The sequence below is a fragment of the Pseudorca crassidens genome, chromosome 2, assembly GCF_039906515.1.
Source record: "Pseudorca crassidens isolate mPseCra1 chromosome 2, mPseCra1.hap1, whole genome shotgun sequence".
Classification (NCBI taxonomy): domain Eukaryota; kingdom Metazoa; phylum Chordata; class Mammalia; order Artiodactyla; family Delphinidae; genus Pseudorca; species Pseudorca crassidens.
Window position 1 is genome coordinate 26,162,948 of NC_090297.1, and position 12,930 is coordinate 26,175,877.

Genomic DNA, 12,930 nt, shown 5'->3' on the forward strand with positions numbered 1-12,930 from the left:
GGGTCTCGGTGGGAGGGCATCCAGGTGGGCTTGGGTTAGAGGCCAGTGCCTCGGGCTGCAGCAGGGGCCCATCAGTGGGGCACTGCAAAGAGGGGCCCCGGAGGCGGAGGGTGAGGGCTACGGTCCAGAGGGGCGGGGTCTCCTGGCTTACCCCGCCCACAACCCTTCAGAGGTGGTCTCTGTCTGGGGCCGCCCTCACCACAGCCTGGGATGTCGAGAGAGTGTGTTTCCTACACTCTTCAAGCAGTGTTCTGAACGCTCAACGTTTAGAATCATCTGGAGAACTTTCCAAAAATGCCAGTGCTGGGGCGCACCCCCAGAAGTTCCGATTTAACTTGCTGGGGGGAGACATGCGGAGGCCCCCAGGTCAGGCTTTCTTGAAAGCTCCCCAGAAGATTCTGAAGTACAGCCAGGGTGGAGAACCTCTCACCAGGAGTGCTGGAGCCCCTCCCCCAGAACCATGAGTCACTAGCCTCTCTTCCCTGTGAGGTGTAAGCCTGCTCCCCAGCCTGCTGTAAATCTGTCTCCAGGGGGAGGACCTTTGGCCTCCAGGTTGGAGGGTGCCCAGGCTGGGGGCCTGCCCGTGCCCCCTGGACCCTCCCAGGAGAGCTCTGTCCCTGGTGCAAGGTCTCTCTGATGTAGAAGGTCTCCCCTGAGATGTCCAGGCACTGGGCTGGGGGTGGGGGCGGGAATCTTCCTGGTATGAACCTGCCTCTTGCCCACAGGTGTAAGGTATGCCCGCTGACCTTTTTCACCAAGTCTGAGATGCAGATCCACTCCAAGTCGCACACAGAGGCCAAGCCCCACAAGTGCCCGCACTGCTCCAAATCCTTTGCCAACGCCTCCTACCTGGCCCAGCACCTGCGCATCCACCTGGGCGTCAAGCCCTACCACTGCTCCTACTGTGATAAGTCCTTCCGACAGCTCTCCCACCTCCAACAGCATACCAGGTGAGTGGCCAGCCTCGTGCTGCCCCGATGCAGCCAGTTTTAGCTCAGCACCTGCACCTGGTGCATGGACCTGGTGCAAGGAGGGACAAGGACCTTCTCTAGGTGTCCGTTGCCCTCAGGGTCAAGACCAAACTGTTTTGCTTGTCATTCGAGGCCTTTTATGATATGGCCTTTGTGGACATCACTTCCCACTGTTGCTCACCTGTAAGGTCTTTGCACGTGCTGTGTCCTTTACCTGAAACACCCTCCCCCTCCTTTATCCTGTTTTTCTGGCCCTCTCCTATCTATGTCTCAGTAAAGCTTCCTCCAGGAAGTCCTTCCTGGCCCCCCTGAGCTGGTTCCACAGGCCCTGGGCTTCCCCATCCCAGCAGGGATAGAGTGTCTTCTTCTTGCCTGGTTATTTGCCCACCACCCCCAATATATTGAGGGTTCTTGAAGGCGAGGGCTTGGTCTCCTCCGTGTCCACATCCCTAGTGTGTGGCACATAATAAACATTGAGGCATATGTTTAATATTTGTGGAATAAATAGAACTGGCTTTTACAGGGCATATGATTCATCCATTTAACAAGTATGTACAAGAGGTGAATTGTAAATATGAATGCCAGACGCGCCCCTAGGTGCCGGGGATACAGCACTGAACAAAACAGACACAGATTCCTGCCCTCTTAGGGTGTACAGTCTAGTCGAAAGCATGAACGGGGGATTCAGAGATAGACATGCTTTAAGGAAAGAGGTTTTTGCAGGGGAGTACAGACATCAGAAAGACTGGCTCGCCGAATAAAAATACCATAGGTATTTAAATAAAGTAAATGTTATCAAATTACAGTTCATCTCTTCAGAGGGGGAGAAACACAGCAGTTTTCTCACATGATGGTTCTCGTATCTATAAGCACGGCTGTGTGTCTGCCAGTATCAGCACTGGCAGGGATAAAATTGTTTTTGCTGTGGAGTCTGTAACGCACAGAAGGCGCTCAAGGTTTTCTTTATATTGGGCACTAAGGCTAGACACAGGGACCTTGGGTTTTGTTTCGTGGTGGTGTTATTTATTCATTTCTCTCCATTGTCTTTGTTTGCTTTATCCCAGGGGGCAAGATGTTTTGTCTGTTTCTCTGACTTTGGGGCATGATCAGTAGGTTTGATAGTAAGGAACAAATGACAGGATAGCGGGCAGGGTGGCATCAGTCTGCTTTTCTCGTCCCCATGCCTCCTGAGGCGTGGATTTGACCACGTAGATTTGTTTCAGAAATTTTCTGATCTTGTCATGAATGTATTTTTTGACGTTTGGCTAGTTTTATGGACATAGGTGTGTGTAATGAGGTGCTGCTCAATAAACAGTGTCCTCCTGGTTGTATGGTTACTAAAATTAGAGCATGCCACCCCAGGGTTTGAGAGTTAACTCCTGTCAGGAGATTTTGTAAAGCCCCCAGGTCATAATTTTAATCTGTGTATGTGTGAAAAAAATTTTTCTTATCATATTATCTAATCTAAGATCTATCTAAGTTACTATCTAAGATCCATCCAATTCACCTCTTGTCAGGTTGTGCCTGTACAACCTGTAACGGGAAGGGTACCGTCTTTTTGGAGAATCCCAAGTTTGTCAGTGTTTCTGGGCTAGCGGGAATGACTTTTCCCATAACCTTAAAGGTAAGGATTCCACAAGCCATGGAGTAGATTCAGTTCAGTTTCCTGGAAGCCTGGGGAAGGCTACATTCCCACTTACAAAGTACAGGCCTTGTTTCTTACTATCAGGCTTGTCATGCCTAATTAAATCAAATTTGTCATTAAATGTGACATTTCTGGCATGGTCATGGTTACAAATTTGATTTACCCAATTATATCCTGTTAGGAAGGAGGACAGATTCTTAGTGAACCTATTTACAGAAACTAATGGTCATAAAAAGGAAAAGGTCTCAGTAAAGGCACTTTGAATATTTTTTAGCAATTGTTCTGAGTAGTTTTGTAGACAAGACCAATAGTGTTTTTTCAATAGGACCATTATTTTAAAATTTCCTTGATAATTCATTAGTTTATATCTATGTTAAATCTGTATAGTCCTCCTGCCGTGCCCGCCCCCCCCCCAAATTCTAAAGGGTTAGCTGGAGCAAGACACCATTTAAGGAATATCCTATTCCAGTTTGTTCAAATATAGCCTCCTAAATTGAAGATTAGGGATAGATCAAAGAAAAAAAAAAAAGGTTTTCTCACATGCCCGTTAGAAAATAGAACATTAACCACAATTAAATCACTTTCATGCAGTCCTAGGTCATAATTCCTGTTCCCCAGTCTTGGGGAAGTTAGTCCGCTCTGCAAAGTTGTCTGCTTCTGGACTAAAGACTTGGTTCCTGCTTTGGCCTTGCGCAGTGTCTGGTCATGGTGATGGGTCATCTTGGAAGCTTGTGCCCCATGTCTCTTCCCAAAGTGTAAAGAGCCAGGTGCACTGGTACAGTCCTCTACTGAGGCCGTCAGCTCTTGATGTTTCTTTCAGAAGACTCAATCTCTGACCTGAAGCACAGGCCTTGAGGCAAGTGTGAGGGAGGGAACCAGACCTGTTGAGAAGACTAAATGACTCTGGGCCATTTATTATATAACCAACAGTATCAGAATGGAGACTAGAGGCCTCTATTAAGGTAGAATGTATGATCAGTTGTTCAGATTCAGAGCATATTATAGGCAGCAGGGGTGTTGACACATTGTCACGGTCTTTTAATTGATCTCATAAAGCATGTGTTATGATTGGCACTAAAAAGCATAGTTAAATCTAGAAAAAAAATCTTTTTAAAGACATTTCTCTGTGGATATTAATGGTACTAGTCTCTGTACATGAAAACAAGTTGTTAGGTTTTTTCCATCCATCTTAAAAAGTACACATATATATATTATATGCAATTATATATTATATATGATATTACTCTATATTATATTTATGTGAATTATATGTAATTACATATATACACACACATAAAATTAACTCAGGGAGATTGAGCTTCTTTTCTTTTGATCCGCCAGCTTTCTTCTGCTACACGCTTCATAGGCCGGCTCTCATTCTAGTGTTTGGCTAATTCAGATGTGGAGAATACAAAACATGCCCTCACTGGGAGCTTTTATAAAGCGGGGGAGCAAATCTTTGGTGTTGCCCAGTGGCCAGCTGGAAACTCCAAGCACATCTCGGTGTAAAAGTTACCTTGCTATTTTATTATTCTGAAGGTGGGGCCTGGGTTTGAGAAAGGCTATAGCACAAAGTTGGTAGAGTAGGCAGAACAGGAGCGTCAGTCTGGTAGGAAATAAACACAGTAGCAAGTAATAATAAGTAAGAATCCCAGCGTTTTCAGAAGTAGACATTTGTTTGAAAATATTATTTAAGACCATGACCAAAGAAGCAAGAAAAAATTAACAGGCCCTTGAGGGGAGAGTGTTTTTAAATTTATTTATTTAATTTATGTATTATTTTTGGCTGTGTTGGATCTTCGTTGCTGTGCGTGGGCTTTCTCTAGTTGCAGCAAGTGGGGCTTCTCTTGTTGCGGAGCACGGGGTCTAGGCATGCAGGCTTCAGTAGTTGTGGCACGCGTGCTCAGTAGTTGTGGCGCACAGGCTTAGTTGCTGCAAGGCACGTGGGATCTTTCCGGGCTAGGGCGTGAACCCGTGTCCCCTGCATTGGCAGGCGGATTCCTAACCACTGCGCCACCAGGGAAGCCCAAGGGGAGAGTGTTTTGTCAGAATGTTCCTTGTTCAGGGATTGCTCTCTGTTCCTGAGGGCACCATTTTTTTCTCCCTCTATTTTTTTCTTTTGAGTGATTTGAGTTCATAGCGGTTGGAAACCAAACAAGCAACATAAGAGGGTCCTCTCAACATTTAGAGACAAATTATTGGTCATTTTGCAGTGGCGTATATAATTAAACCAGCGTGTCCTAACCCAGTGACAAAGAAGCTGGTGTCCCTAGTGCCCACAAGTCCCAGAATCCTTAAGACAAACAAACCAAAAGAAGCCAAACATAAAGAAGCAACCAGATTCCAGGTTGCTTTTCTCCCATTCCACAGAGACTCCCGTTCTTTGCCCCTTGATCGAGAACCAGACAGGGCATATAATCAAATCCATCTTCTCAACGTTCTGCCAATAATAAAGGGGGTAAAAGAAGGTCATGTCAAAACAGAACCAGCCCCGGTCAAGTAATAAAAATAGAGCTAGAAGCAGGTTGAGCAGGATCCCGCCTGGGAGTTGAGACAGATGTGCCTGGGAGCACGTGACGGTTCATGTAGTTGAACGGCGCTGGCAGTTCTGGAGCATCTTGGTGGGACCTCTGTCTGTGAACGGAAGGCAACAAGACAAGAAAAGCAGGTGACTTGCAAAGTGCTTGCAGAAATCCAGACTTCAGAAGGATCGGCCCTGTAAATTATAAATACATGTATTTAAGGGGAAAAGTAACAGGAATTTGTAGTGAGTCTGTTCACGGTAGAGGTACAGCAGTAGTCTCGTGCAGTTAGCATCTGGATAAGATCACACATCTGTAGATATCACGAGGCCGAAGTCAGGGGATAACCCTGTTTTATGAAGGAGTTAGTAAGGTATAAGAAAGGGCTCAACGTTTTACCTGTTTGGGGAACGTATGTTAGACAAAGTGACCCTGGATTTGTTTGTTTATTCAGTGGTTTTTGCCTGTGTTTTCCTTCTCCTGGCTGTGCGATGTTGTGTACGTGTGTGGTGATAATTGTGACAGGGGTAGGTTTTCTCAAGTGTGATGATAGGGATGGTGATAACATCCTAGCAACAACTGTTCCTTGTCAGAGAGCTCCTAAGTGCCCAGCCCTGCATAAGATATTTACATGTGAGGTGTCCATAAAGCCCTTACAAATCTGAAAAGTGCCACGGAGAGGCAGGCATCTTGAGGAAGGTCCACTGTCACTGTATCGTTTTAGTTACAAAGCACAGCGGGACTGAAGCCATTCAATATAACGTGCCGCTTATTACCTGGAAAATAAAGGATAAATGATAACTAATGAATCCTCGATACTTTTATTTAAACATTGAATAAATTCCCCCTTTGTGTTTTTCATAAATTGTCTTAAAGAGACATGAGTGTATTAAAAACTAACACTGGGGGGACTTCTCTGGCGGTCCAGTGGTTAGGACTCCGTGCTTTCACTACTGAGGGTGCGGGTTCGATCTCTGGTCGGGAAATTAAGATCCCGCGAGCCGTGCGTTGCGGCCAAAAAAAACCAAACCAAAACAAAACTAACACTGTGAAACTGTCTTAGGAACGCCCTTTCAGTAAGTTACAGTCCTTACAGTCCTTATTATTATCCCCGTTTTAGAGGTGAGGAAACTGGGGCTCGGGAGGCACAGTTGCTTGGCCAAGGCCACACCACTAAGAGGAGGCAGAAGCGAGATGTGAGCCAGAGCGCCGAGGAGCAGCCCCGCCTTGGAGGAGGGAGGGGGCTGGGGATGTTGGCTGCAGAAGAAACTCAGGTGGGAGCGAGGTCCAGGCAGGAGAGCAGGGCTAGTCTTCGGGGCCCCAGGGTGGGGCTGGGACAGTGGGGGTGAAGGAGCAGCCCAGGAGCCCCGATTTCAGCTCAGCTTCCCTGCGCCTGGCATTGGTGGGGAGCTCCCCATCACTACAGATGTGGGAGTCAGGCCTGCGTGCCCGCCTAGTGGGGAGATGCCCTGCAAAGAGAGGACTCTGATGTTGGGATTGAGGGCTTGGCCTTGACTTGAAATTCAGGGGTGAAGAGCTCAGGGGCCAGTTATCAGGGGGAAACTTTGCTCCCTGAAGCCCTTCTGAGGCCCAGTGCTGGCTGCCATACATGACAGATCAGTGGTCAGAGGCTGGCTCTGGGCCAAAGGAACTCCCACCATGCACCGGGAGGCTGGTGGATGTGAAAACTTCCGTGAAAGGGGGAGGTATGTAATGGAGGTTGGGGAGGATAATCGGAGTCAAGGATTGAAGGGTCCATAGTCCTGTCTCATGAGAGATGGGAATGGTGTTCCCAGCAGGAGGAACGGCACGAGCAAAGGCTCAGAGACTTGCTGGGGGGTGTGGATTTGGATTCTGTCCTGGAGAAGGGGGAGACAGTAGGGGAGACCATGACAAGGTCAGGTCCCTGCGCTGCTGCTGTGGTGGAGGGGAGAGGCTGAGGCCGGGAGTCCAAGAAGGAGGCTGGGCAGCTGTGGCACTTGGGGAGGAGGCCAGAGGAGCAAGGTCCTGAGGTAGGGCCTGATGTCCCTGTAGAACCATCCATCGGTCAGTCAACAAACACTTGTGAAATACCCTTGAGGAATGGGCGTTGTTGATTATGTGGAACATATTACTATTGTCAGTAAGTGACTTCAGGAGGAAAGAACTCACCTTCCTTTGTACCAAGTCCTCTCTGCTGAGCCTGTGCCAGGCCCTGGGATGATGGTGGTGAACGAGACCAAGGGCATCTTGCTCTCAAGGAGGGAGGCAGCTTAGAAAACAGTGACTAGACATTGACAAAATACGTGCCTACACATAGACTTCTGCTCAGGGGTGGGCTGCAGGGGCCAGGTCTAGTCTGGAGGGTCAGGAAAGGCTGCCACGATCAAGGGGCTTTTATACTGAGAACAGGAGTCTGGGTTTTAGCTAGGCATTAGCTGGGGGAAGAGTGTACCTGGGAGAGGATCAGCCTGGATACCAGACGGAAGGTAGGAAGGGACTTGGAATGCTGGGGCGGGGGGCGTGGAGGGAGGTGGTGGGCCTGGAGCCTTGGGGCAGGGAAGAGGCATGACTTGGGCAGCAGTGGGAGGCGAGGGTTCTGGGGTGGGCGTTGTGGAATTTAAAACAAAATCAGCACATGTCCTGGGGTCCCTCGGTCCCCTCTGCCACCGAGTTCCACAGCCCTGGAGGGGAATGAGGATGGGATGAAATGGAGGGATTCTGGCGGCAGGCGGAGCCGGTCCAGATGACCCTTCAGGTCCTTCTGTTGTAGAGATGGGGTGCAGTAGCCTGGGATGATGTCCCCAAACACGTGACACCCCCAAATGTGCAGGTAGAATAGGGGTCTTCAGAACTGGGCCAGCCCATTTCCACCTGGCCTGTCTCCGTGCAGCCTGAGATGAGCCGTCTCTGCCTTTGGGGTTCTCCCTCTAGTAGAGGAGACAGAGGAGGGGCGGCCTCGCTGCTGAGGATGCAGCCAGGGCACAGGGGTGGCGGGCAGAAGCATCAATCAGCCGTGGTTGCCAGATGAGAAATGGTCCTCTGACCAGGACGCAGGGTGCAGGAGCAGGGAGGTGAGGCCGAACCACACGTGAAGGGCTTCGAATGGCACACTAGGGAATTCAGACTGTCACTGTTCACAGTGGGCAGTCAAGGTCGTGGGCTTACTGACGGCAGGGAGTGTTCTTTATTCCAGCCTGGCCAGCACAGGGCCTGCCCTGGGGGACCTTAGTTTGTCTGACGAGTCTGTTGATGGGCGGAGCAAACCCGGGCTGTGGCTTTAGGGAAGGAGCCAGACCGGGTGGTCAGAGCTGGATTCTCCCTCCACCTAATGCTGATCGGCAGCTTAGGCAAAAGAGGTTCAGGTCCAGTCTGCATTTCATTACCTACCTGCTTGGCACAGGGTTTGCCAGAGCAGGTGACTGAAGACAAGCCTAGGAGAGCAGGGAGGGCCTCCCGTCCCGGTGTGTGCGCCTCGCTCCCCAGCCCCGTTTCCACACCCCATCCCGGTCCTCCTCCATCCTCACCCAGCTGCTGGACCAGCACAAGCCGCAACAGCCAGCAGAAAGCCCGGCCATCAGCCTGCAAGTCACTGCTCCCAAGTCTCTTCTCAGTGAGGACCCCGACCACCCTATTTAACATTGTACCCTCCCCATGCACTCACGACCCCTCTCACCTGCTCTGCTTCTTCTCACAGCACTTATTACCTTCTACACGCACTTTACTTACTTATTTCATGCTCACTGTTTCCACAAGGCAGTGGGTTTTTTCTGTTTTGTTCACAGATATGTTCCAAGCACCCAGGGTGGTGCCTGGCACACGGGTGCCTGATATAACAATTGTTAAATGAATGAATAATAGTAATACTGGCAAGTGGTGATGGAGCCCTGACTCTGTGCCAGTACTTGGCTAAGCCCCTTCCACATATTATCTAATGGAATCTTCACAAAGCCCAGTGAAGTAGGGACTGTATTTTTATACCCATTTTGCAGATGAGGAAACGGAGGCTCAGTGATTTGACCAAGGTCACCCAGCTAATAAATGGTAGAGCCAGTGTGAGGACAAAAAGGGGCTCACAGGAAGGACACAGAGGCTGACTTTCAGGGCCACCCTGTCCTGCATTCTCTCAGTAGCTGGGGTGACCAGGTAGCCATGTGGGGAAAAGGCAGGAAATAGAAATAGGGGGCCAATTAGAGGGTGATGTCTCCTGAGAGAAAGAGGCAGGGTGGGCAGCGAAGGTCCTGGCAAAGCTGTGAATCTGCCCTTTTCAGTGGGTGGTCTGCAGGTGGCCTTTTTAGAAGAGGGGCAGAATGCCGTCAAAGCAAGACTGCCATGATTAGCCGGGGGCCTGGGCGGGCTGTCTGAGTGGGTGCTGGTGGAGGGCCGGGTTCAGCGGGGCCCTGTGGGGAGCATGGAGGCTCTGGTCACAGAATGGCTGTGGGAGGCCAGAGAAGAAAGGACGCGGGTAGCCTTTGAAGACCCAGCTCTTGCCTGGGGCTCACTCTGGGGAGAGTGTGTGGAGCGGCGAGCCTGGGAGGCTTGGGGGCCAGAGGGGTGTGCAGGCTAGCCGAGGGCTTGGGGGCTGGAGCTGGCCTGGGGGACCTGTCAGGGATGCCACCTCACTGGGCTGCCTGTTGCAGAATCCACACAGGCGACAGACCCTACAAGTGCCCACATCCTGGCTGCGAAAAGGCTTTCACTCAGCTCTCCAACCTCCAGGTGAGTGCCGGCCTGCCTCCGCCAGGTGCACAGCCCCTCCTCCCCAGGGGAGCCTAAGGAGGGGTTGGGGCTGGGGGAGTCCAGCCAGCTCCCGACCCCTGCTGTGCTCCCCGCAGTCTCACCAGCGCCAGCACAACAAGGACAAGCCCTACAAGTGTCCCAACTGCTACCGGGCCTACTCGGACTCCGCCTCCCTGCAGATCCACCTCTCGGCCCATGCCATCAAGCATGCCAAGGCCTACTGCTGCAGCATGTGCGGGCGGGCCTACACCTCGGTGAGTGCGGGGCCCCCGGGAGGCTCTCCCTCTCCCCGGCCTCCTCAGACCTGTACTGACGCTCCCATTTTCCAGACGAGGAAACTGAGGCCGAGAGAAGGGCAGTGACTTCCCAAGATTACAGTGAGTGGCAGAGCCAGGGCTTCTGCTTTCCACTTCTGTTTTCGGCTGCCTCAGGCCGACCTCTCCCCAGGCAGCCTTTCGCCTGGCTTCTGGAGACGTGGTTTCTTCCAGGCAGTGTGGGGTGGTGGGCGGGGAGGCGCTGGCAACCTGCTCCCCAGAACCAGAGAGGGAGAAGGACCTTTCCCCACTGGGGAAGCTGCAACGCCCGTCATGCCCACAAGGGGGCACAGTGACCTGGCCCAGAGCCACCGTCATCTCCCAGGAAAGGCCCACACAGGGCCAGAAAGGTGCCAGTCCTCCATCCCTGGATGGGAATTTTCCTAAACAAGGGCCTTTCACACCCAAGAGAGGGAGTCCAAGTGAGTCACTTTTGTGTGTCCTTCTGGCTATGTGTGTCCAAATATTCTGGTTAACAGACCCCCATGTGTACCCAGACTGATCACCAAGCCTCAGTTTCCTCATCTGTAAAATGGAAGAGGTAATAGTTCTTAACTTCTAGGGCTGTTGGCTGGCAGAGTCAGCGCCTGACAGACCTTAGCTAACACAATGATTTATTCACCCAGTGTTTGCTGAACACTTGTGCCAGGCACTTGGGAATCAGGATGAATCAAACAGACATATTCTTTGCCCCCAGGCAGGTTAGAGTCCACTGCTGGAGACAGACATTAAACAAGTAACCACACAAGTGGATATGTAATGACCAATCGTGGTAACTGCTCTAAGCAGGCTTTCTCAACCTCAGCCCGTGTTGACATCTTTGCCGAGGGGGTGCTGTCCTGTGCGTTATAGGATGTTTAGCAACATCCTTGGCCTCTACCCACTAGCAACCCCTCCCTGAAAATGCCTCCAGACTTTGCCAAATGTCCCTGGGCTGGGGAGGGGGGGGGGAATTGCCTCTGATTGAGAACCACTGCTGTAAAGGAAAAAAGGGAAACGTATGTTTTGAAAGGCAGCTGCAGGGAGGACAAAATGGAGTTGGGGAAGGGAGATGGGTTGGGATAGGTGTATGAGGAAGTATCATTTAGAGGAAGCCTTGAAGGTAATTGGCCAGGTGAGGACGAGTGGAGCGGGAAGGACTTCCCGTGCAGGGGAACAGGGAATGCAAACACCCCCGACGTGGAACAGTCGCGGTGTGTTCCAGGAACTGAAGGAAAATTAGGTCACACGAGGCTGTCGGTCCCTGTTAGGGAGCCTGGATGTTTTTCCTGGTGGAGTGGGGACCCGTGGGGAGGGGACTGTCCAGGAAGGTAGTTGTGAAAGTTCACTTTGGCTAGAGAGGGGCGCATGGATTGCACCTTCCTATATGCGTCCCCTCTTAGAGGAGGGGCCGCCAGCGGTCACAGCCATGGTTCTTAGAGGGGATCTGAACTCTGGGGGGAAGGGGCTGTCACATCTCACCTGGCTTGAGGCCCCACAGAACAAGAATAATTACCTTTTTTTAAAAAAAACATATTAATGGATTGACTTTTAAACTACTTTAATACATAAAAGAAACATTTTAGAATAGTGAACCCTCGTGTTCCCATCAGCCCCCAGAGCCTGGCATCAGTCTATCCTGCCTCATCCATATCCCTGTTTTTTGAAGTAAAACTGACATCACATTGTTCCATCTGAAAATTTTTCACTTTGTGTCTTTAAACATAAAGACTGCTTTTTTGAACTTAGCCACAGTACCTTTATAATACCTTAAAATGATTCACCGTAGTCCTTAATATCGTCAAGTACCCAGGCGGTATTCACATTTTCATTTGTCTCATGGATGCCATAATTTATAATTTTATTTACTTACAAATTTTATTTTTTAATCAAGATCCAAATAAAATTCTTACATTGCACTGGGTCAATATATCTTTAAACTGTTGGTCCTCCACCCCACCTCAACACCACTGCCTTTTTTTTTCTTTGCAATTTACTCATTGAAGAATAGTTTCCTAGTTTGGATTTTGCTGATTGCTGCCCTTCGCTGTTGTTTGATAGCGCTTTGCCACCACATTTGAGGGCTTCCTCTGCTGGATTCTGAGCAAGCTGAGGTATGAGGCCAAGGAGTGGCAGGTGGGAACCAGAGCACCACCTTAGTGTGAAAGCCTGTGGGCCTGCAGGTGAGCCTTGGGTCACCTCGCCTACCCAGTCTTGGGTGCTTCAGGTCAGACTTAGCAGAGTCTGTGGCAGTGCTCACGGGATGAGGTGAGCATGCCCAGTTTAAGCTTCTCAAAGTCACCAATCAGATCAGGCCCCACTTCTTCCCAAAGGAGGATGGAGCATGGGGGTGCAGAGGCCGGGGCTCCCATCACCACCTAGAACGAAATGTAGAGACTAGGGAACCAGTGGTCCCCTCAACCCTAACTGCTAAGAGCTTTACCCACATCACCATAGCAACCCTTTGAGGTTGTTCCTTCCCCATCCCTGCCTGCAGAGGAGGAAACCGAGGCTTGGAGGGATAAGATGACTTGTCCAACATTCCACTGCTGAGAAATGGCAGAGCCAGGGTCAACTGAGGCCTACCGCTTCGCCCCCACTGGGAGAACCAGCCATATGGGGGCAGCTATGCTCAATCGGACAGGACTCCACTGCAGCCAGTTGGTAGACAGCAGCTGGCCTGGCCCTAGGGAGTTTTAGGTGGGCACTGCTGCGGGGTGAGCCTGGTGCCTGCCAGCTCTCTAGTCAGCACACTGTGGGCTCGGACTCTGGTAAATAAG

The 12,930-nt window shown here is 50.6% G+C and overlaps 1 protein-coding gene across 7 annotated transcripts in view; it reads left to right on the forward strand.

Annotated features, from left to right (window-relative positions):
* Nucleotides 1-12,930, forward strand: part of ZNF362 (zinc finger protein 362) — a 36,838-nt gene that overhangs the window by 23,230 nt on the left and 678 nt on the right. For all 7 annotated transcript variants that reach the window (XM_067725373.1, XM_067725370.1, XM_067725371.1 and 4 more), the window contains 3 exons: nucleotides 726-950; nucleotides 9,758-9,836; nucleotides 9,953-10,111. In XM_067725373.1, coding sequence (XP_067581474.1) covers nucleotides 726-950; nucleotides 9,758-9,836; nucleotides 9,953-10,111 — 463 coding nt within the window. The remainder of the gene's footprint in view (nucleotides 1-725; nucleotides 951-9,757; nucleotides 9,837-9,952; nucleotides 10,112-12,930) is intronic.